The 21,111-nt window shown below is 50.3% G+C and overlaps 1 protein-coding gene across 13 annotated transcripts in view; it reads left to right on the top strand.

The window, feature by feature from the left end:
- Positions 1-13,464: 13,464 nt before the first annotated feature.
- EPS15L1 (epidermal growth factor receptor pathway substrate 15 like 1) overlaps positions 13,465-21,111 on the top strand; it is a 79,918-nt gene continuing 72,271 nt past the window's right edge. For 12 of the 13 annotated variants that reach the window (XM_075611192.1, XM_075611189.1, XM_075611188.1 and 9 more), the window contains exons 1-4: positions 13,465-13,538; positions 16,835-16,876; positions 18,352-18,441; positions 18,825-18,872. In XM_075611192.1, the coding sequence (XP_075467307.1) occupies positions 13,512-13,538; positions 16,835-16,876; positions 18,352-18,441; positions 18,825-18,872 (207 nt within the window). In that variant the 5' untranslated portion in view covers positions 13,465-13,511. Of the gene's footprint in view, positions 13,539-16,532; positions 16,554-16,834; positions 16,877-18,351; positions 18,442-18,824; positions 18,873-21,111 lie in introns of those variants that run through there. The other variant, XM_075611185.1, reaches the window with a different exon arrangement.

Here is a 21,111-nt window from a genome sequence, read left to right as displayed (position 1 = left end):
GTCTGACAGCCTCAGCTAGGCAGGCTTTCTTAGCTCCAAAAATTAAGCTGGTTGCTCTGCTATTCGTAACAGAGCAACTTTGAAAAGCCCGCCTTTGCATCACCGGCCCCAGCCACAGGATTGTTCGGTTCTCTGACTGGGGCTTCTCCTTACATACCTTCCGCTGTTCTATGTTCTGCATGGAAGTAGGAGGAGCGACCAATCAGAGCGTGGGAATTCCTCCCCGCCAGCAAATAGGAATAGGGGCTCGTCCTTTGGCTGATGTCAGAGGAGGAGACGTGCCAAGTCGGCTCTGGATGCACCGTGGGCAGGACATATAAATTGACCAATGGGAAACGCACTGCCATTCTGCCGCTTCCCCCAGTCAACCCATTGCCACCTACTGGGCAGGCTCCACTGAGTCCTGCAAACCAGAGGGTCTTCCCCGCAGGGGTTCTCTGCCCTACGAACCCAGTACTCTGAACTGCCCCGGTCACTTAGTACCCCAACACCTGTCAACATCCCGTCTCCTCTTTGAACTACGATGTCTATCCAGACTTCCCGGCACCTATATGGATGCCCGAGCTGACTGAATAGACATTTATAGTAAATGGAGTGTGGAAAGGAAGGAATGGTCACTACTTCCTAGAGCACCAACACAAGCGTAATGAATAAAAGTTCTTTTATTGCAAAAAGCTGGTCATCATGAACAAAGCTCTGACGCGTTTCATCCCGTGCAAGGGACTTTATCAAAGACTTTGATAAAGTCCCTTGCACGGGATGAAACGCGTCAGAGCTTTGTTCATGATGACCAGCTTTTTGCAATAAAAGAACTTTTATTCATTACGCTTGTGTTGGTGCTCTAGGAAGTAGAGACCATTCCTTCCTTTCCACACTCTATGCTACGTTTTTTGAATGGAGCACACAGGAGTCTCTATTTGCAGCAGGTGATCATTCATTCACAGAGGAGCGGTATCCAGCTGTCACACGCCGGAAGACACCGCACACCGACTCCCCGGTCTCAGCACAGCTGATTGCTTCTCGGTCGCAGCCCCAGGACGACCTGTGCGTGCATACGCACCATCACGTGGGTTCCCAGACCAGCACAGCCATGTGCAGAGGCGCAGCTCCCATACCAAGCACATCGGTGAGGTGAGGGGTGGGCTCGCAAGACAGACAGCAGTGCAGCGGTGCCTTCTGCCGGTGGCTCCCGTAGGAACGCCATACACGTGAGATCTCCAGCCACGGTTCACCCGACAGCCGTTTATGGTTCATTACGGGACACTATTTCAGTTCACAAACTTGGCTGGAAGGGGCGGTATTGATACCAGTCGGTAAGGTTAGCATTATTGGGACTATTTATGGGTCACAGTCGGTATGACGGAGGTCACATTTCCCTGTGCCCCTTGTCCACATTTGCCTATTAACCACCGACTGGTTTATTCATACTAACATAACCACCCCATGTCTATTTCTTATGCACTTTATACCTTATACCTGCTTGGAGACTCCAATCCTATAGCTACACGTGGACAGTGATTGCATATCACAACACATATGATTGTTTAGCATTTGGATCACAGGAGTTCACTCTCCATTTCTTCTATTTATAGTAAATGCACCAAACATTATAAAACATATTTTAATACATATTATGACTTGGGGAGACCCATATCTATGTGGGACATAGGACTGGGATATCTGGGCTCGAAACCGAGGAGTCTGGGGGACACTGGGCAGCCCTTGTGTAATTCAACCCCTGTGCCGGTAAATCATGCCTGCACGCCTGGGAGAATTAGGAGACTACCGGTATCTTTGGCCCCCGAACTCCTGCAAACAAAACAACTGCATTTCGACCCAAATATCCCACCTAAATCTTACACACAGAAGTTTCATGAGTCTGGGGCAAAGGGAACATGAAAAGTGGAAAAGCAGGGGACACTTTAACTTTTGAATGTTATGTTAACTGGTCCCTGGCTTATGGTGCTATGTAGCTGCCAGGGACCCACGGTAACCAGGGGTAACCAGATGGGCGTAACCTTTATTGTATAGCCTAGTTACCCCCTACCATCACACACTCATGACACCCCTGTCTGGTACTTCAGCTGCTGGGACATAGGATTTTCTGAAAGATGCATTTGTTCTTGGACCAGTTATCTGGGAATAAATAATGCTGCATGTCATGCACACAAGCTGGAGGGCAGGAGGCTCAGGGAAAATGGGAGGACGTAACTATTCAATAAAAGGCAGTGGCCTTACCAGCAGAGGTAATAGAGGTCTAACAGGGTACAGGATTTCAGAATGGCTTTGGATAGACACGAGTGTCCTAAATATGGAGAAGAGCCAGGGATCAAATTGGGCCTGAGGGTGCACAGCAAATTAAGAGAACAGGCAGAGCGCATAAAGCATGCTATCCTTATATATGCCAACAATATCAATGCTTGTGTTATCTGTAGTAGTTAAATATGTCACCCTAGGGCAGGTAAAACACAGCATCTTGTAGGGTAAATGGAAGCCACGGCCGTTTGCAAACCCAAATAATAAAGAGGTTTGGGTTCACCCAGAGATTGACAATCCGGATAACATTGGAGATCCCAGCCTCTCTGCCTACAAGGACATTGGAGCCGTCGGCCTTAAACTGTGGCAAGTCAGTGCTTTTCTAGCACCCGCTAAGTGGTAGGCAACCTGTGCCCTAAGGGCTAATGAGACCTTAAAGGGGCAACCTGTGACCCTATTATGTGCAATCTGATTTGAGTTATCCGCTATTGGTTAGCACTCGTTAATTGGCATCCAAATGAATAGCCTTTAAAGATTTCTAATGACTAGTTTTCATTAGTGAATAAACCTGGTATCTTTTAATGCTGTCCCTTTTCTATTGAGCTTCTAACCATTGTCTCAATGTTGTACAACTTTTATTTATAATTTTATTCAGTTATGACATTTTGTCTTTTGATACTGTAAAAGGGGCACATGCCGCTGACTGAGGTATGTGAGAATTTATAATCTCATTTTTGATACTTGAAGCAAAAAGAGATAACAAAATACAAGACTGGCCCTACGATCTGATGCAGGATTTTGAGCCTGCAGTTTGCATTTCAATTGCCCTTACCCAGGGTTGAGCAAACTTTTTACACCGAGCCCCCCTTTTCATCCGTGATATTAGTCGGGCCCTCCCTGCCTGATGTAAACCAAATCGCATGACTTTTTTTTTATTAATGGGTATAATATTTTTAAAACGGTAAAACAGGACAAATGTTATAGGTTTATTGAAGTGAAACTTCTTTCGTGGCACCTAGTCCTGATAGAGCAAAACTGGATAGATGGGGGGCGAAATGTGAAACGGAAGTGACGTCACGTAATGGACGCCGCTCCGCTCACACGTCCCCTGTCACATATCGCCGCCGCCGCCGCTCCTAATCGCCGCCGCACCCCCACACACACGGCTGCTGACATATGCGGCGGCGATAGCCGCCGCCGCTCCTAACGGACCGCCTAACTGTTCCACGACCGCTACCATGCCGCGCATGCGCAGTTGTGATGGCGCCGCTGACGGACACCACACATGCGCAGAAGCGGCTGGCAGCGGCGTCGTTCCACCCACACGCTCCTAACGCCCATTGGCAGCGGCACCATTCAGCCCTCCACTGACGCGGGCGTTCGCGGGCCCCATGCGCCCCCAGGAAGCGGTGGCACATGGCGCAAACTCGGGCGCAACCCGCGCGGCACAGGGGCTCGGTCACCCATGCCCGTGCCGGGCGCATGTACCCCGCAGGGGGGTGTGTGTGCAGAATTTGCGTGGGGGGGGAGGGGGTGTGTGTGTGTGCAGAATTTGCGTCACACTGACTGACCCCCCCAGACCCCACACACACTGACTGACCCCCCCAGACCCCCACATACACTGACTGACCCCCCCAGACCCCCACGCACACTGGCTGACCCCCCCAGACCCCCACACACACTGACTGACCCCCCAGACCCCCACGCACACTGACTGACCCCCCCAGACCCCCACGCACACTGACTGACCCCCCCAGACCCCCACGCACACTGACTGACCCCCCCAGACCCCCACGCACACTGACTGACCCCCCCAGGCCCCCACGCACACTGACTGACCCCCCCCAGGCCCCCACGCACACTGACTGACCCCCCCAGTCCCCCACGCACACTGACTGACCCCCCCAGACCCCCCACGCACACTGACTGACCCCCCCAGACCCCCACGCACACTAACTGACCCCCCCAGACCCCCACGCACACTGACTGACCCCCCCCAGACCCCCACGCACACTGACTGACCCCCCAGACCCCCACACACACTGACTGACCCCCCCAGACCCCCACACACACCCCCCCAAACACACACACCTCCACACACCCACACCCCTCCCCCCCACACACACACCCACACACACACCCCACCCCACACACACACACCCCACACCCCCCCACACCCCCCTGTAGACGGACGTTTATCATGTGAAATTATAATAGGCTTTATTGTGCCTTTTCCTTTTTATCAGGAAATTATCCAAACACAGGGGGGAACAAAGCTTCCATTCACTTGGGAGTATTTCTAGTGAAAACCTTGCAATTAGTTCACATCTCCATTAGTTACGCTTTTCCCAGCCCAAACACATAACATGAAAATAAGCAGATATAAGCAGTCTCTTAATAAGGAAAGTCTTATCTGTTTAGTTGCTGTAGAGTAAGCTTCTCTGCTCTCCTGGAACCGCACCCGTGCGTGCACAGAAAAATATCAGCATCCAGGTTTAGAAGTCTTATTTGGTGTCTTGCAATCAGCTCTGCTGTGTGGCTGGCAGAGCTCAAGACTGGTCAGCTCCAGAGATCTGAGTTTCTTTTGGTCAGTCTCTCCTGGGACTCAAGAACCTCTGCTCTGTCTCTCCAAAGGTCAGCTCTCAGTCAGAGCTAAAGAGAGACACTTCCTGTCTCAAAGGCAGGCTTTTTGTAAACAATCTAATCAGGCAGGTGGTGTTTAGTAATTAACTACCACACTGCTAGATTAAAGGAACATTACTGAACAGGGATAAGTACCCTGTTACACCCCCCCCCCACACACACCCCCCCCCCCCCACACACCCACACACACACTCTCCCACCCCACACACACACACCCCCACACACACACACACCCACACCCCCCCCCCCACACACACCCACCCCCACACACCCCACACACCCCCCCCCACAAACACACTCCCCCCCCCCACAAACACACACCCACACCCCCACACACCCCCACACACACCCACCCCTCACACACACCCACCCCCCACACACCACCCCCCCCACACACCACCACCCCCCCACACCCCCCCCCCCCACACACACACACTGACATACATACACACACTGACTGACACACATACACACAAGGAATTCACACTTAGTGCAAATAGCTAATACAGGGGATGTGTGCCGAGCACGCGCATTATAAGTCAAATTTATTTGCGTTTTGTCAATGAAATTGTATTTTGATTTTTAATTAAAACATCACCAATACAAATACAATTTCTGTGACAAAAGTCAAAGAAGTTTCACTTACTATGCGCATGCACAGCACACACAGCTTTTTTTTTAAAAATAAATCAGCATAGTAGTATAAGATAATAATTTTTTTCTCCCTCCCATCCTCTCCCTGATCCTTTCTCACCCTCTCCTCATCATCCCTCCTCATCATCTCTCACCCACTCCCCCTCTTCATGCCTCCTCTTCCTCATCAACCCTCCTCAGCTCTCTCCCCCTCCTCCTCCATGCCTACCTGTGGGACAGGGTGGTGATAGAGGCAGGCGGGGGGCCACCAGGCGGGGGGAGATGATGCTACCCGGCGGCGGGCCACCAGTGTTAAGCAGAGGAGCAGCCTGCAGAGGAGTTAGGAGCTGCACAGAAGCAGAGCAGGATGACCGGGGAGGAGCGCGCTGTAGCAGCATAGACACCGGAGGTAAGAAAGATTTCCGGGTTGGACCGCTGTGACGCGCTCTTACCCGGCCATCCTGCTCGGCCTCCGTGCAAATCCTAACTCCTCTGCAGGCTGCTCCTCTGCTTAACTCTGGTGGGCTGCCGCCGCGTACCATCATCTCCCCCCGCCTGCCACAATCACCACCCTGCTTCACTCTGTGCCCCCCCTACAAAATCTTGCACCCCCCCCCCCAATTTGTGCAACCCCTGCCTTAACCAACAGTTCTCTAGTAGTCTAAACAGAAAAGCTACAATATTGCTCAAGTATAATGTTCATTTGTATTTTATAATTCATTCATAGTTATTGAAACATTATTATGGGCAAGTAAGATCCGGCACAATTTTCGATAACTTCATGATCACGGACGATGAAAAGTATGCAGAGAAATTTGTGAAAGTGATGTGGGGGGAAACGAAGGTTGAATTGTGGTTATGGGTTTTTATGATTATTATGATGCGGGGACCTACGGGTTAATGTATCAAGGCAATTTGGGAGATTATAATTATATGTCCAAAACAGTGGAGTTATTTGTCTCCCACATGTCTTAGTGCCAATTGTCCGTAACATCATCTGGCTCACACAGGGCACAATTAGAGCTGTGTTAATAGGTGAAGTTAGAGAAGGGTTACATAATGCAAACATTTTAACATGTACAGTATAGTCAGTTGAACACTTTAGTAATTCACGCTTCTGGACTGCACATCTATGCCTTTTGGACCAGCTAGACTTATACCTTTAATCCCTGTTTCAAGTATCTTTGTATAGTTTTCCACTCTTGATATAACTACGCTAAAAACACAGGGTCCTGACTCCTGGGCGTGGATTAAAATAACTGGGAATTGCCATAGACACTAGAAATCAAAGAAGAAGAAAAAAAGATGAAATAGCCTTCATCTTTAGGAATGATTGAAAACAAGTACTATGCTCTTTGAACGGGGCTGTATCAGCAAAGGATGTTATTTCTAAATGCATTTTGCAGGGGAATTCTTGCTTTCGAGTATCTGGTTTGATCCCTTCACCACCAGAAGGGCCTGCAATGCATTGATTTGCAAGGGGGTTACGTACGTGACTTCCCTGATGCTTCCAACACCGACTCTATTCACTATGTTGCTGCAGGATCCTGAAATGAAAATGAAAGAACAGAGGGATGAGTATTTAAAACAGGAGGCCAGACGGGAAGAGAATGAGAAGAAAGCAGCAGATCGTGGTCACCAAGATGACAAGAATTTTGAAGACAAGGAAGAAGGGGGAAAAAACGCGGCGTTAAAGAAAGTTGAACTTTAGTCCTACTCTCCAAATGCAAATGTTACATATTGGCTTTTAAGAGCTAAACACGATTTACTTGTAGGCTGTACTATGAAACAGAAATATGTATTTAAAGCATTGAGCAAAGGGTAAAACATTTTTGTAAGGACAAGTTTTACCCTCTGCCACTTTTACCTGCTGTCACCTTATATCAGAACATGACGCTCTTTAAGCCCACTGCACAAATTCACTAACATACACAGATGCACACACACATGAACCCACCGATCCACCTACAGACACATTAATACACTGACACATAAAGGCACTGCTACACACAGTGTAAACACAGATACACTGACATGTACAATGATATACACAAATTTGCACATGTACAATGATACACACAGACCCACAACTGCTTATATATACTGTTATATACGGCTGAAATTGTAAGCCTGTATTTTTGTATGTGCTGTATATGGGTGCAATGTCCCTACTCGTATAGTATGTTCAATTAAATTCATGTCATGTAAAAATACTCTGTTCTTTTTGTTTAAGTTCCCGTGCATCTGCCTGTCTCTTCTCTTGCGGCTTTACTTAGGTGGTGATGACATTACCATCAACAGCAGCTTTCTTTTATTTACTGATCACCTAATCATCCGGTGACATACAATGAGGCTGTAAATGCGTTTCCCATTTTCTTTTAAAACAAAAAAGTGTGTCCAAACTATTGACGACCAAAAAAGGGACCCACATACACAGAAAATTATTCCATTTATTAGTATTTTAAAATGGCACAAAAATAACTCATCAAATAAGCACCAAGACAGAGGGGAAAAAAACACCCAGTAGCAGACTATCCATGGAAAACTAGAGTCTTCGTTATATGGCTTTGTACCAATAAGCCAAAATACAGCAAAGCAAACAGCCTCATATTTGTGAGTAGATACACATCACACAATCCCAAAATCAATTGTATACATAATGAGAGCCTCATTCACTAGATGTGACGGTGCTCGTCTCAAATCAGGAGGTGGACCCGCAGGGCTGAGGCAGGGATGTAAATAAACCGACCAGAGCCCTGGGACAAAGTCCTGAAAGAGTATTCGTAGTTGGTATGGAAGCAGGGGTCAGGGCTGGCAGCAATGGTGCGGTGTCCAGGGGATAGGGAAAAGGTCAGGGCAGGCGGCAGTGGTGCAAAGTCCAGGCTAAGGGTCAGGGCAGGCGGACGGTAGCGAGGTCGGGGTCACGGTCTGGGGTCAACAACAAGGAATCCAAACAGGTAACGGAAAGGGGACAGCAAAGACCGACAGTGTAACGCTTGCGCTCACCACGAACAAGGCGGGGCCCCCGGTACTGAGGTGGGAAAGTATAGAACTGCGCACCCACAGCAGCGGAGGCGCGCCTGGAGGGTGGATAGTCAAGATCGCTGGGTCTGGGTTGGACAGAGTGGGTTAGTCGTGATACTTGCCAAGGTCGTGGGTAGGTGCCAGGAGGATAATTAGAGTCCGTAATGCCGTGGTCAAGGGTTGGAGCCAGGAAAGGAGTGAATGGTCCATTAGCCGTGGTCAGGAATGGCGCAGGCAGGCTGGTCTGAGGCAAGCCACGGTCGATAATCCAGAGCAGTCGATAGTCCAAAGTCTAGCCGAGTCGGTACACAGGGAAGCAAGCAGCAACAGGTTAAACACAGCAGAAGGCACAAGGCAGAGACAGAGTCGTGGGAACACAAGGCTACCAATAACTATGATCAGCCAAGAGGAAGTGACAGAGCTGAGCATATATGGAGGCAGGATTCCAATGAGAGAAGGGGGTGGAGCGGAGGAGTGGTGCACCCGCGCGACGTGTGCGCACTGCACGGCCCAAGCAGAGGGGCGGAGCCAAGCTCCGTAGGAACTGTGAAAGCCCTGCGTGGGCACACGCACTCTGTAAGGTGCGCAGGAAGGCTGTACAGCAGGAGGCAAGGAGGAAGCACGCCGCGGGGGACGCACTCTCAAACCCCTTGCAGCAGGAGGTAACACGCCGCAAGGGACGTGTTCCTCGATTCCTTACAGACTGGAGCTGCAGAAACACAGAACTTTGCTCGACGACTCCCACCAGGAAGTGCAGCCTTATATAGCAGGCTGCCAGTTACCAAAATGGCCAAATTGAGTTGAAAGGGCAGGCAGCCTGGAAAACACGAACTGGCAGCAAAACCCGGCACGGATCGAGCAGAATTCTTACAGTACCCCCGTCTCTAGGAGAGACCACCGGGCGATCTAAACCGGTTTGGCAGGAAATCTCAGGTGAAACGCTCGGACCAGTTTCGGGGCATGGACATCCCTGGATTTAATCCATCAATTTTCCTCGGGTCCATAACCCTTCCAATGGACCAAGTATTTTAGCCCGCCACGGGCTCTTCGAAAATCCAGTGTCTAGCATACTTCAAATTCCGCCTGTCCATCCATCAAGAACGGCCTAATGAATTTGTGTCCAAGTTTGGAGAAAGGTAGTTTCAGACGGGATTTTTTTGTAGCCAGCCAGACCTGATCTCCCACTTGATTTTATTATCCATTGCAGGAACTCTGGAGAGAGGACTGGAAGAGGGAAGGGCAGCAGGGTGGTACTCATAGGCACAGAAGAACGGAGATTCCAGTGTGGAATCGTGTTTCAGGGAATTGCGGGGAAACTCGGCAAACGGAAGCAGATCAACCCAGTCGTCCTGTAGTTCAGATGCAAAACATCGCAGGAATTGCTTCAGGGACTGGCCAGCCTCTTCTGTGAATCCATTGGACTGGGGATGGTAGGAAGAAGAAAAATGAAGGGCGATGCCCATTCTTTGACAGAAGGCCTTCAAGAATCTTGAGTCGAATTCGGATCCGCGGTCTGAGACCATAACCGTTGGGACTCCATGAAGGCGAAATATCTTCTTAATAAAGATTTCAGAAAGTTCAGAGGCTGTAGGTAGCTTCCTGAGGGGAACAAAATGGGCTTGACGTGTAAAGTGATCGACTGCAACCAGTATGGTAGTGTGAGGAATCCACTCCTGGCTTTTCTCGTAGCCTTGCAGGGTGCTGTTGTTCTCACTAAATTCCCTCTTTGCAATCAACAGCAGCGGTGTGGGCTACCACTGCAACCTAGCCTTGTACTCAGTCATTGGAGCAGTGCCCTCCTGGAATTGGTCCACTGGCCTTTAAGTACTGCATTCCCACAATCTCTCTCTGCCGAGCATAATCCTTCTCTGGACGTTACTGCCTCTGCCACAAGCCGCCTGGCTTATCTCCTTGTGTACTAACCTCTCTAATTATCGTTAGTAGTTCCTGAGGCCTGCTGCTAATCTTCATGCAGAGGCGTGTGTTTCCTGAGTATCCTGAGGCCTGCTGCTACTCTCCACGTAGAGGCCTGTGTTTCCTGATTATCCTGAGGCTTGCTGCTACTCTCCACGCAGGGGTCTGTTCCTGACTCCTGTGCTGAAGCATTGTTTAGCTAGCACAGGTTCCTGGTACCTGCTGCATTCTCACTAGCAGAAGTTACCCTTTGTTTCCTGAGGCCTGCTGCTATTCTCCACGCAGAGGCCTGCTTTGGACTTCTGTGCTGAAGCGTTGGTTTTCCCGGACGCTGCCGCGCAGTGTACTTCGGCCAGCCTGCTGTCTCCTCCTGCTGAGACCGGCGCCATGGGCCGAGCCCGCTCCTCGCACAGAGGCCACTCCTGCGCTCACGCTCCTGAGCTGAAGCGGGGAACTCCTGACTACCTGTTGCCGAACTCTTGCTTGAATAACGTCGGTGCTGCCTTCTCCAATCCTGACCATGCTATGTACGACTATGAACTGCGCACTCCGGATCAGTCTGCGATGACTAAGGTCGGTGATTATATAACGCCACCTCAGCCCCGCGGTCTGGTCCCGGTTTGTGGCGAGCACAATCGTAACAGGTAGTCATACCCCTGGCAATTGCACGACAAAATCCACGGATAAGTGGGTCCACGGACGGATGGGAACAGGAAATGGTTCTGCCTTGGTTTCTGGTTCCGTAAGGGGGTAACAAGGAGAGGGGAGGGGTAATGAGAGGAGGGGTAACTAGGAGAGGGGGATAACGAGGAGAGGGCAGGTTAACGAGGAGAGCGGGGGTAACGAAAGGGGGTAAGTGTGGCTTCAATGGGGGTTGGCCCCTGGGAGCAGGTTGATGGTACAAACGTGAGATCGGTTTGGCGGTAACTCCTCTGTTGGGACAGGCAGCAGTGTTGCAAAGTCCAGGCAAAGGGTCAGGGCAGGCAGAAGGCAGCGAGGTCGGGGTCACGGTCAGGGGTCTGCAACAAGGAATCCAAACAGGTAACAGAAAGGGCAACAGCAAAGACCGACATTAGCTGCAGAAACACAGAACTTTGCTTGGCGACTCCCACAAGGAAGTGAAGCCTTATATAGCAGGCTGCCAGTAACCAAAATGGCCAAATTGTGTCGAAAGGGTAGGCAGCTTGAAAAACATGAACTGGCAGTAAAACCCGACACAGATCAAGCAGAATCACTAGAGAGGTGTTTTGACATTATCCCTTTGATGACTCCCGACCATAGTCCCTTAATACATAGAGCGTTACAAATAAGGCATCTCTGGGTTCTCCCTCTATATTGGCAATCTGCACTTGGTGTGTTCACTCACTCCCCTTGGCGTGTCATGGAAAAGAGCAAAAAATAACCAACGCTAGGCACATGTTTAAAAAGAAATGGTAGAGATATGCTGACATTCACTGTGCTGCATACATTAACAGTAGGATTATTATGAGGTGCCAGAGCCCCTTTGTGACTCCTATCGGCGAATTTCAGGTTACATCCAGTCCAGCCTCCTAAATTCCAGTCTGCAGCGATCGCCATCAACCTGCTCCTATAGCCCAACGCATTTCACAAGCTCTATATATTTAATTAAAGCTGCAGTTCAAGCTGCCATTTAAAAAAAATATATATTTTTTTCCCATTCAATATGTGCATTAATACAATCTGCACACTGACAAGTGATTCGCTAAGCTGCAGATCGATCCGTTCTCCTGTAATCGATCGCTTGCTCCGAGTTATTTAATTCAGTTCTTCCACAGCATTCTGGGCAATGTAGTTCCTAGAATATGATTGACTGGGCAGTTACTAGATACAATTGGTGCACTGCCAGAGAGAGGGCGGGGCTTAAGAGCCAGAGCCTATCAGAACATTAGGCCTCGTTCAGGGTGCCTGCTTCGCGACATGCGCGCTTACAAAGTATTTAAAGTCAATAGCGGTTGTCAGGGTAGCAGCTACCCTGTTGCCGAAGCAGGGAGTTGACGCTTGCTACAGTTTGCATAAACAACTCAAGTTGTTTTTTCAAGATGCAGCAGCGTCACTGGTACTTCGGCAGCCAATCAACTCATTCGGGAAAGTGTAGTGAGAAGAACAACACCCATCCCTAAGCTGAGTTCTGTAGACCCACCTCCTCCATGCTAGCAAAGGTCTGCTGGGGATGATATGCACACATCGCCCAGCAGACTGACGCGCGGACACGCGCCCCCCCACCTCCTGTCTCTGCCACCCTGAACGAGGCCTCGGGCATGGTGCCTCGGGCCGCGCTGATCCGCGCTCCTGCTCTGCCTCGCCTGCTCAAACTGGAGCTTTTTTGTGTCCTGGCAGGCGAGGCAGTGAGCGCGCTTTGGGGGCGGAACGGAGGCGGGGCGTGGCGGAGGCAGTACGGAGGCGTGACGGGAGGCGGGGCTAGTTCCTTGCTCCCATTGGATGTGAGCGGTCACATGACCGCTCCTGCGCTCCCGAGCGGCAAATTTTAAATTTGCCTGTTTCTCCAAAATATCTGAGCTTCCGCACGCATGCGCAAGCGGCTGTTAAACCCGCACTGATGACAGATGCAGGGTGTAAGTGCATCTGCTCAGCGCAGCTCAGCAAGGCTCACCGTACTATGTCCCAGGCCTTAGAAACATTAAAAATGTCTTTAAAACCTTTTTTTTAATTTTTTTAAATGCTTCAAGTATTTTCTCATAGTACAGAACTGATTTATTAAAAAAAACACGCATGTAGGATATTGCTTGAACTGCTACTTTATTACAACTATGTGCAGTGCTTAGCTCCGCCCCCCAGCAACTTAGCACCGCCCACTGTCAAATGTCGTAGTGGACCACTCCCCTTGTCTACAGTGTTGTGCTTCCTCCGCAGGCTAGCTCGTCCCTCATTCGCTAAAAATTTACCCGCTCTCCCCCAATCCCCGGCTCCCGCTTTCCGCCTCATTTGCATGACTCCGCCCCCCCTCCGCAGCGCGACCCTGCCTAGTTGACGCTGCGCGCGCTCCCGCGGTTGCAGGCAAGATGGCGGCGCTCATCCCTCTCACACAGGTACCCCTATCTACTCATTGACATTGCGGGCTGGGGAAGGGGACGGTGACAGGGGGAACATGGGGGGCGGTAGCCGGAAGCTGCCAGGGAAGGAAACAGTGAGGGACAGAGGCATGCCCCTGCCCCAGCTCTCCCTGCAGGAATGGGGTGAGGCTGAGGAAGGCCCGGGGAGGTGTCCTGTCATAAAATAATACCACATAGCTCCTAGCTAAGCCTCACACTCACCCTCTGACATACACTAGCCTGCCCCAATGAGTCTTAATAGGATCACCCTCTTGCACGGAGCAGTTTCCCCTATAAACATGAATCACACAGCATCCTGCCCATGTAGGTCTTGATAGGATCACCCTCTCGCACACATCAGTTTCCCCTATAGAGCTTCAGTGGATCACCCTCATACACACATCGGTTGCCCCTGTGGGTCTTAATAGGATCACCATCATACACACATCAGTTGTCCCTATGAACATGGTCAATGTTGTTATTATTAATGTTTATTTGTACGTGATACCTCCTGTAGGTCTTAATAGGAGAATAATTGTGCACACATCAGGCCCTATAGACTAGGATCACACTCTTACATCAGCTGTTGCTATAGCTATCAATAGGATCACTCTCACATCAGACCCTACTGACTTAAATTAGCCTCTTTCCTACATCAGTAGGATCTTACACATACCTTTTTGCATATAGAACCACATCTTGTGCTAGTTGGGTGATAATGTCCTAAGCAATTGCTAAGGAAATCTATGCAGCTTACCACACACAAACTTTGTTTAATCGTTACAGGACCCAGAAACATGTTGTGTACACTTTCTGTGCACTGTAGTTTTCACTGTATTGCCTGTGACGCATCTGAGTTCCATATAGTTCCAGTGTGTTGCCAGACCACTGGCAGTATGTATGTATGTATGTATGTCTTTATTTGTATAGCGCCATAAAATGTACATAGCGCTTCACAGTAGTAATACATGTCATATAAATAGCAAATATAAATAACACATCATGGGAATAAGTGCTTCAGACATACTGTAAAAGTAACATTAAGGAAGGAGTCCCTGCTCCGAGGAGCTTACAATCTAATTGGTAGGTAGGGAGAACGTACAGAGACAGTAGGAGGGAATACTAGTAAGTGCGTGTGAAGGGGTTAAGCGGCTTTGGAGCTGGCCGGGTGTGTGATTTAAGATATTGGATTGATAATGGATTGTGGGATCAGTACCGAGCTCTGTGTCTCCTCTCTTGGCTGTCCACATATATTGCAGGAAATCACAGAGCACCATCAGGGAGGAGATTTAGTATCCTTGAGCTGCAGGGTTTTTAAGCTGTGGTCAAACGAAGGCACAATTGGGTATGCTTTTTGTATCTACTGTACGACTGACACATATTCGTAGCCAGATTGAAGGATAGTGCAAGTTGTAATTTTTCATCTGGAAGTACGTACTATTAGCTATTTTATGGAGATTTCCCAAAATGTTGGTGCTTTAACAGAATGGCTAGGCTTTAATGTATTGTATTATCTTTATCACTTCACGGTTGACGCACCAGCAGTCCATATAATTGAATGCTGAATGGGAAATTCTCAACGAAGGGTGTCCAAGAGATCAACAGGAAATGTTCAAACATTCGTTGATTCCCTTAAGTCTAAACATTAGTCATTATTTTTTTTTATTTTTTTCAAAGTACAAAATACGAGTATTAAAAAAAAAAAAAAAAATCCATAACACAAATTCCGGGTAAACAAAACTTAATTTCCTTATGTTGAATCACTGTTCATTACAATATGCACTTAGCTGACAGATAAAAGGAATAAAAGTTGGGAGGAGTGGCTCAGTGGTAATGTCGCTGTCTTTAATGTGGATGAACCTGGTTTGGATGCCATTATCAGCTCTCATTCTGACAGTCACTTTTTCTCCCTGTGCCTAATGTATCACACTTAGATTCTAAGGTTTATGGGGCAGGGACTGAAAATTTCTCTGTTAAGCACTGCGTGCACTGTCAGCCTTATGTAAGAAAAAAAATATTTCAAAATGTGGTTCTGTCAGGATCTTGGGTTAGTGTAATGGTTATTTTTTATTATATTTGATTTCTCCGGAAATTTGCAATCTCATTTGAAAGTAACCCTGATTGATTATTTTATGAAATGCCTCGGTTTATCATGTACATGTATAGTACCCTGGCAGCCTATAGAGTACAACATAATTATTTTAAATTATAAATGAGGGTTTGGTCTAATGCTGAGAATGATGTAACATCGGTTCAGGGTTAATGTTCTCTTATAGTCCTGTGTAGTAATCCTGTACCAACATTAGACTCATTAGCTGTGTGTGTGCTGTGGGTTTTTATTGAGTTTGCTTCTAGGTTGAAGTCCCATGTGGGTGATTTAGATGGAAGAGGGTGGGAAATGAGGAATGGGCCAGGGGAGGAAGTGAAAACCCCCTTCCTTCCTGCATTGGGATGTCGGGCTACTTACTAATGACTGCCATTTCTATCCATTTCCTGAATGGAGACTGCCCAGCATGCAACATGGGGACATAGGGTCAGCATCCTAATACTATTGAATAATAAGCATTTATGGTTAGATAGCTGTACTGTTATATGCAGCGTTGAACACAATGGAGGGCAGAGTCATCATAGTTGTACTGGCCCAAGAGATTTGTGGGTGTGTTGCAGGTTGCGGTACCTTTTTTATACTGGTTTTAAATCAGTGCATCAGCATCCCCACCCAAACAACCCGCCCCTGTCTCTCTTTAGCTAATTGTACTGTATGATGCTTGTGCCAAATTATCTCCACCTTTCCAGGTGTCATCTGAAAGCAGTCAGGGCCGTGGAACCTGTTTCATTAGGAAATCCCTGTTTAAATTCTTTCAGTGGAGGTGTGTTGTTGCAGCTCTTTTTTTTTTCCAGCACTGAAGGGGTTATAATACTTAAACCTGACCTTCACACCCACACCTTACTGATCCACTTTCACTGCTGATAATTCCCATGGCTGAAGTATAAGCACCTGTCTTTATAATGGTAATATTGTGTGTGTGTGTGTCAGTCAGAGACCCCCTGATGAAGCACTTCTCGTGCGAAACCGGTTAAAGATATTTTATTAATAAGTCACTATTTGACACTTCGGTCCCTTGTCCCACATTGAATAGTGATGTATTAATAAATGATCTTTATTTAAAAGATCCTGAGTGCCGTCCCCTTTTTAAATTTTTGTAATTTTGTTATATATTCACTTGATGCATGCTCATTTCTATTTTCTTTAAGGATATTATTAAAATTTCACTATCATCTTCCTTTTGCAGCTGGGCAGTGGGAATCCCATATATGAAACTTATTACAAACAAGTAAGTAGAATTCTCCTCCTAATACTCGGATGTGTTCTAAAGAAACATTTATCAGTGCTATGGGGACCACTGTGTTTCCTACTCTTATTGTAAACCCTTTAATAAAAAGGCTTTGTGCAGTCCCTGTTGCGTATATCACCTCTCTGTATGTATATATTTATATAGTGCAGTCTGTACATAGCGCTTCACAACAGTAATATACGTGACATAATAATATGACACATAATGGGAATAAGCGTTTGAGACAAAAGTAACATTAGGAAAAGGAGTCCCTGCCCCGAACAGCTTACAATCAAAGTCTCTGCTTGCTGAGCCTCTGACACTTGCAGTGGCACGTAACTAAAAATGAATGTTCTGTTCCTTTTTTGTTTACAAATGGTACAGGTTATCACTCTGGTGACAGAGATGCACTCTCTTTTGGGATCTTAATCCCTTTAAAACATTGAGTGTTGGGGCATGTGTGTGCATTGCTGCTTATCCTATTAGCCTGTTAATATTTTTGGGTCTCCAGACTCCAAAACCTGTGCAAGAAAACTGCGCCAGATTTATTGAAGAACAAATAAATCCTCTTGCTTTCAATGGGATTCATTTAGTTGGCTGAATCTGTGGGGTTTTTTCTCCACACTGGCCACACTGGTGACTTTCATAGACTCAAATCCTCATGCTGATTATTATTAGTTACATCATTGGAAGCAATGTGTTTTTGCTCCATTATAAAATCACAACATTCTGTTCACCCATAAAGTAGAAATAACATAATGTGACACATATTGGTGGTACACTAGCGCAGGGGTGGCCAACCTGTGGCCCAAGGGCCGCATGCGGCCCTTCAGTGCTTCATGTGCGGCCCCTGAAGAAAAAAAAGTAGGGTCTCCGACTGCAGACCATAGACACATGGAAGAGAAGCCAGAGCGCCCCCTAACCAGCTCCTCTCCTGAGCTCCTATGGACCAGGGACCCCTGGTGGGCTCCCAAGCAGCATAGGGAGCGAGTAAACACTCTACCTGCTAAGAGCTCCACGTGGTGCTGGCGGTAGAGACTGAAGAGCAACATAGGGATAATCCCCCCTTGTTCCCCTGTCACTCCAACTGGTGCCCCCCATCTCCCCTCTTGTCTACCACTGCCCCATCTCCCCATGTCTCTTTTCCCCCCTTTTCCCCCCTCCTCCCCCCGTCCCCATGTCAGCCCCTCTCCCATACACACCCTCATACTCTGTCCGATTATATACCCTGTCAGTGTATAGGGCCATCAGGTTATACTCCGCACTATACACTGACACGGTATATAACCTGACGGCCCTATACACTGACAAGGTCAGGTTATGCTCTGTCTGTGTGTACATGTGTTAATTAGAATTTTTTTCTTAGTGTGGCCCTTTGAAATTGACACTGGTAAATTGTGGCCCCAGCTCCGAGTCAGGTTGACCACCCCTACACTAGGGGAACTTACAATCTAAACTGTGAATGGTTCCTGCAGGTTGACCCATCTCACACTGGGAGGGTGGGACCAGCGGAAGCAGCTCTCTTCCTCAAAAAGTCATCCCTGTCTGACATAATCCTTGGGAAGGTACGTTCAGGGCTGTGGGAAGGAGGTGTGCTGCCTGGGAGAGGAGGGTATCCGATGGCCCAAGTTCATTTTTAAATCAGTTTAAATAACATTAGGCATAAAATCAACTGTGTTATGAGTTTGTATAATTTCCTTAGTTTTAGTAGAGTGGTACAGAGGCCATTTAGTTCCTGACATTCAATTTATATTTTAATGCCATATAGACATTTTGGTCAATATTTATTAAACAATACTATGCCATAAATGGACCATAAGGTGCCTTATGACTTGGGACCATTTAGTAAATATGGCCCTTTCTCTTTTCAGTTTTGTTTCTATTGAAGGGCGTCAGTAGGGCAGAATAACACCTTTATCTTCTATCGCCTTGTTTATCCTTCTTGCAGATATGGGACTTGGCAGATCCAGAGGGAAAAGGGTACTTGGATAAACAGGTATATATATATACTAGCTGAGAGACCCGGCGTTGCCCGGGATGTAATGTTCCCGTTCCTCTCTCTCCTCCCCCCTCTCTCTGTTTGTCCCCCATTCACATCAATCCAGTCCCCCCCCTCCCTCCCTCCTTTACAGCTTCATGTAGCGTGTGTGCGTCAGTCACTGTGTGTTTGCTCGCGCGTCAGTGAGTCTGAGGCAGAAACACAAACACACACAGACTGACTGACGCACACACAGTCAGTGTGTGCCTCAGTCAGTGTGTGCGTGCGTCAGTCAGGCTTTGTGTGCGCGTCAGTCAGTGTGTGCGTGCGTGCGGCAGTCAGTCAGTGTGTGCGCGCGGGGCGTCAAAGGCAGGGGGGGGCGTCAAAGGCAGGGGGGGGCGTCAAAGGGAGGGGGGGGGCGTCAAAGGGAGGGGGGGGGCGTCAAAGGGAGGGGGGGGGGCGTCAAAGGGAGGGGGGGGGCGTCAAAGGGAGGGGGGGGGGCGTCAAAGGGAGGGGGGGGCGTCAAAGGGAGGGGGGGGGCGTCAAAGGGAGGGGGGGGGCGTCAAAGGGAGGGGGGGGGCGTCAAAGGGAGGGGGGGGGCGTCAAAGGGAGGGGGGGCGTCAAAGGGAGGGTGGGGGGCGTCAAAGGGAGGGTGGGGGCGTCAAAGGGAGGGGGGGGGCGTCAAAGGGAGGGGGGGGGGCGTCAAAGGGAGGGGGGGGGCGTCAAAGGGAGGGGGGGGGGCGTCAAAGGGAGGGGGGGGGCGTCAAAGGGAGGGGGGGGGCGTCAAAGGGAGGGGGGGGGCGTCAAAGGGAGGGGGGGGGCGTCAAAGGGAGGGGGGGGGCGTCAAAGGGAGGGGGGGGGCGTCAAAGGGAGGGGGGGGCGTCAAAGGGAGGGGGGGGGCGTCAAAGGGAGGGGGGGGGCGTCAAAGGGAGAGGGGGGGCGTCAAAGGGAGAGGGGGGGCGTCAAAGGGAGAGGGGGGGCGTCAAAGGGAGAGGGGGGGCGTCAAAGGGAGAGGGGGGGCGTCAAAGGGAGAGGGGGGGCGTCAAAGGGAGAGGGGGGGCGTCAAAGGGAGGGGGGGGGGCGTCAAAGGGAGGGGGGGGGGGCGTCAAAGGGAGGGGGGGGGGGCGTCAAAGGGAGGGGGGGGGGGCGTCAAAGGGAGGGGGGGGGGCGTCAAAGGGAGGGGGGGGGGCGTCAAAGGGAGGGGGGGGGCGTCAAAGGGAGGGGGGGGCGTCAAAGGGAGGGGGGGGGCGTCAAAGGGAGGGGGGGGGGCGTCAAAGGGAGGGGGGGGGGCGCCTCAAAGGCATGGATTCCTCCCCCTGCATTTCCTGCAGTGGACAGGAGGGGGGGGCAGTGGACAGGAGGGGGGGGGGCAGTGGACAGGAGGGGGGGGCAGTGGACAGGAGGGGGGGGCAGTGGACAGGAGGGAGGGGGCAGTGGACAGGAGGGGGGGGGCAGTGGACAGGAGGGGGGGGGGCAGTGGACAGGAGGGGGGGGGCAGTGGACAGGAGGGGGGGGGGCAGTGGACAGGAGGGAGGGGGGCAGTGGACAGGAGGGGGGGGGGCAGTGGACAGGAGGGAGGGGGGCAGTGGACAGGAGGGGGGGGGGCAGTGGACAGGAGGGGGGGGGGCAGTGGACAGGAGGGGGGGGGGCAGTGGACAGGAGGGGGGGGGCAGTGGACAGGAGGGGGGGGCAGTGGACAGGAGGGGGGGGCAGTGGACAGGAGGGGGGGGGCAGTGGACAGGAGGGGGGGGCAGTGGACAGGAGGGGGGGGCAGTGGACAGGAGGGGGGGGGCAGTGGACAGGAGGGGGGGGGCAGTGGACAGGAGGGGGGGGGGCAGTGGACAGGAGGGGGGGGGCAGTGGACAGGAGGGGGGGGGCAGTGGACAGGAGGGGGGGGCAGTGGACAGGAGGGGGGGCAGTGGACAGAGGGGGGGGCAGTGGACAGGAGGGGGGGCAGTGGACAGGAGGGGGGGCAGTGGACAGGAGGGGGGGGCAGTGGACAGGAGGGGGGGCAGTGGACAGGAGGGGGGGGCAGTGGACAGGAGGGGGGACAGGAGGGGGGACGCAGTGGACAGGAGGGGGGACGCAGTGGACAGGAGGGGGGGGCAGTGGACAGGAGGGGGGGGCAGTGGATAGGAGGGGGGGGCAGTGGACAGTGACACACACACACACACACACACACACACACACACACACACACACCTCAGTTGATGCGCCCTTTCTCAGTTCCGTTTGGCGCCGGAGGTGGGGAGCGACA

The sequence above is a fragment of the Ascaphus truei genome, chromosome 8 (genome assembly GCF_040206685.1).
Source record: "Ascaphus truei isolate aAscTru1 chromosome 8, aAscTru1.hap1, whole genome shotgun sequence".
In the NCBI taxonomy this organism is placed as follows: domain Eukaryota; kingdom Metazoa; phylum Chordata; class Amphibia; order Anura; family Ascaphidae; genus Ascaphus; species Ascaphus truei.
This window is presented reverse-complemented; position numbering and strand designations above follow the sequence as displayed.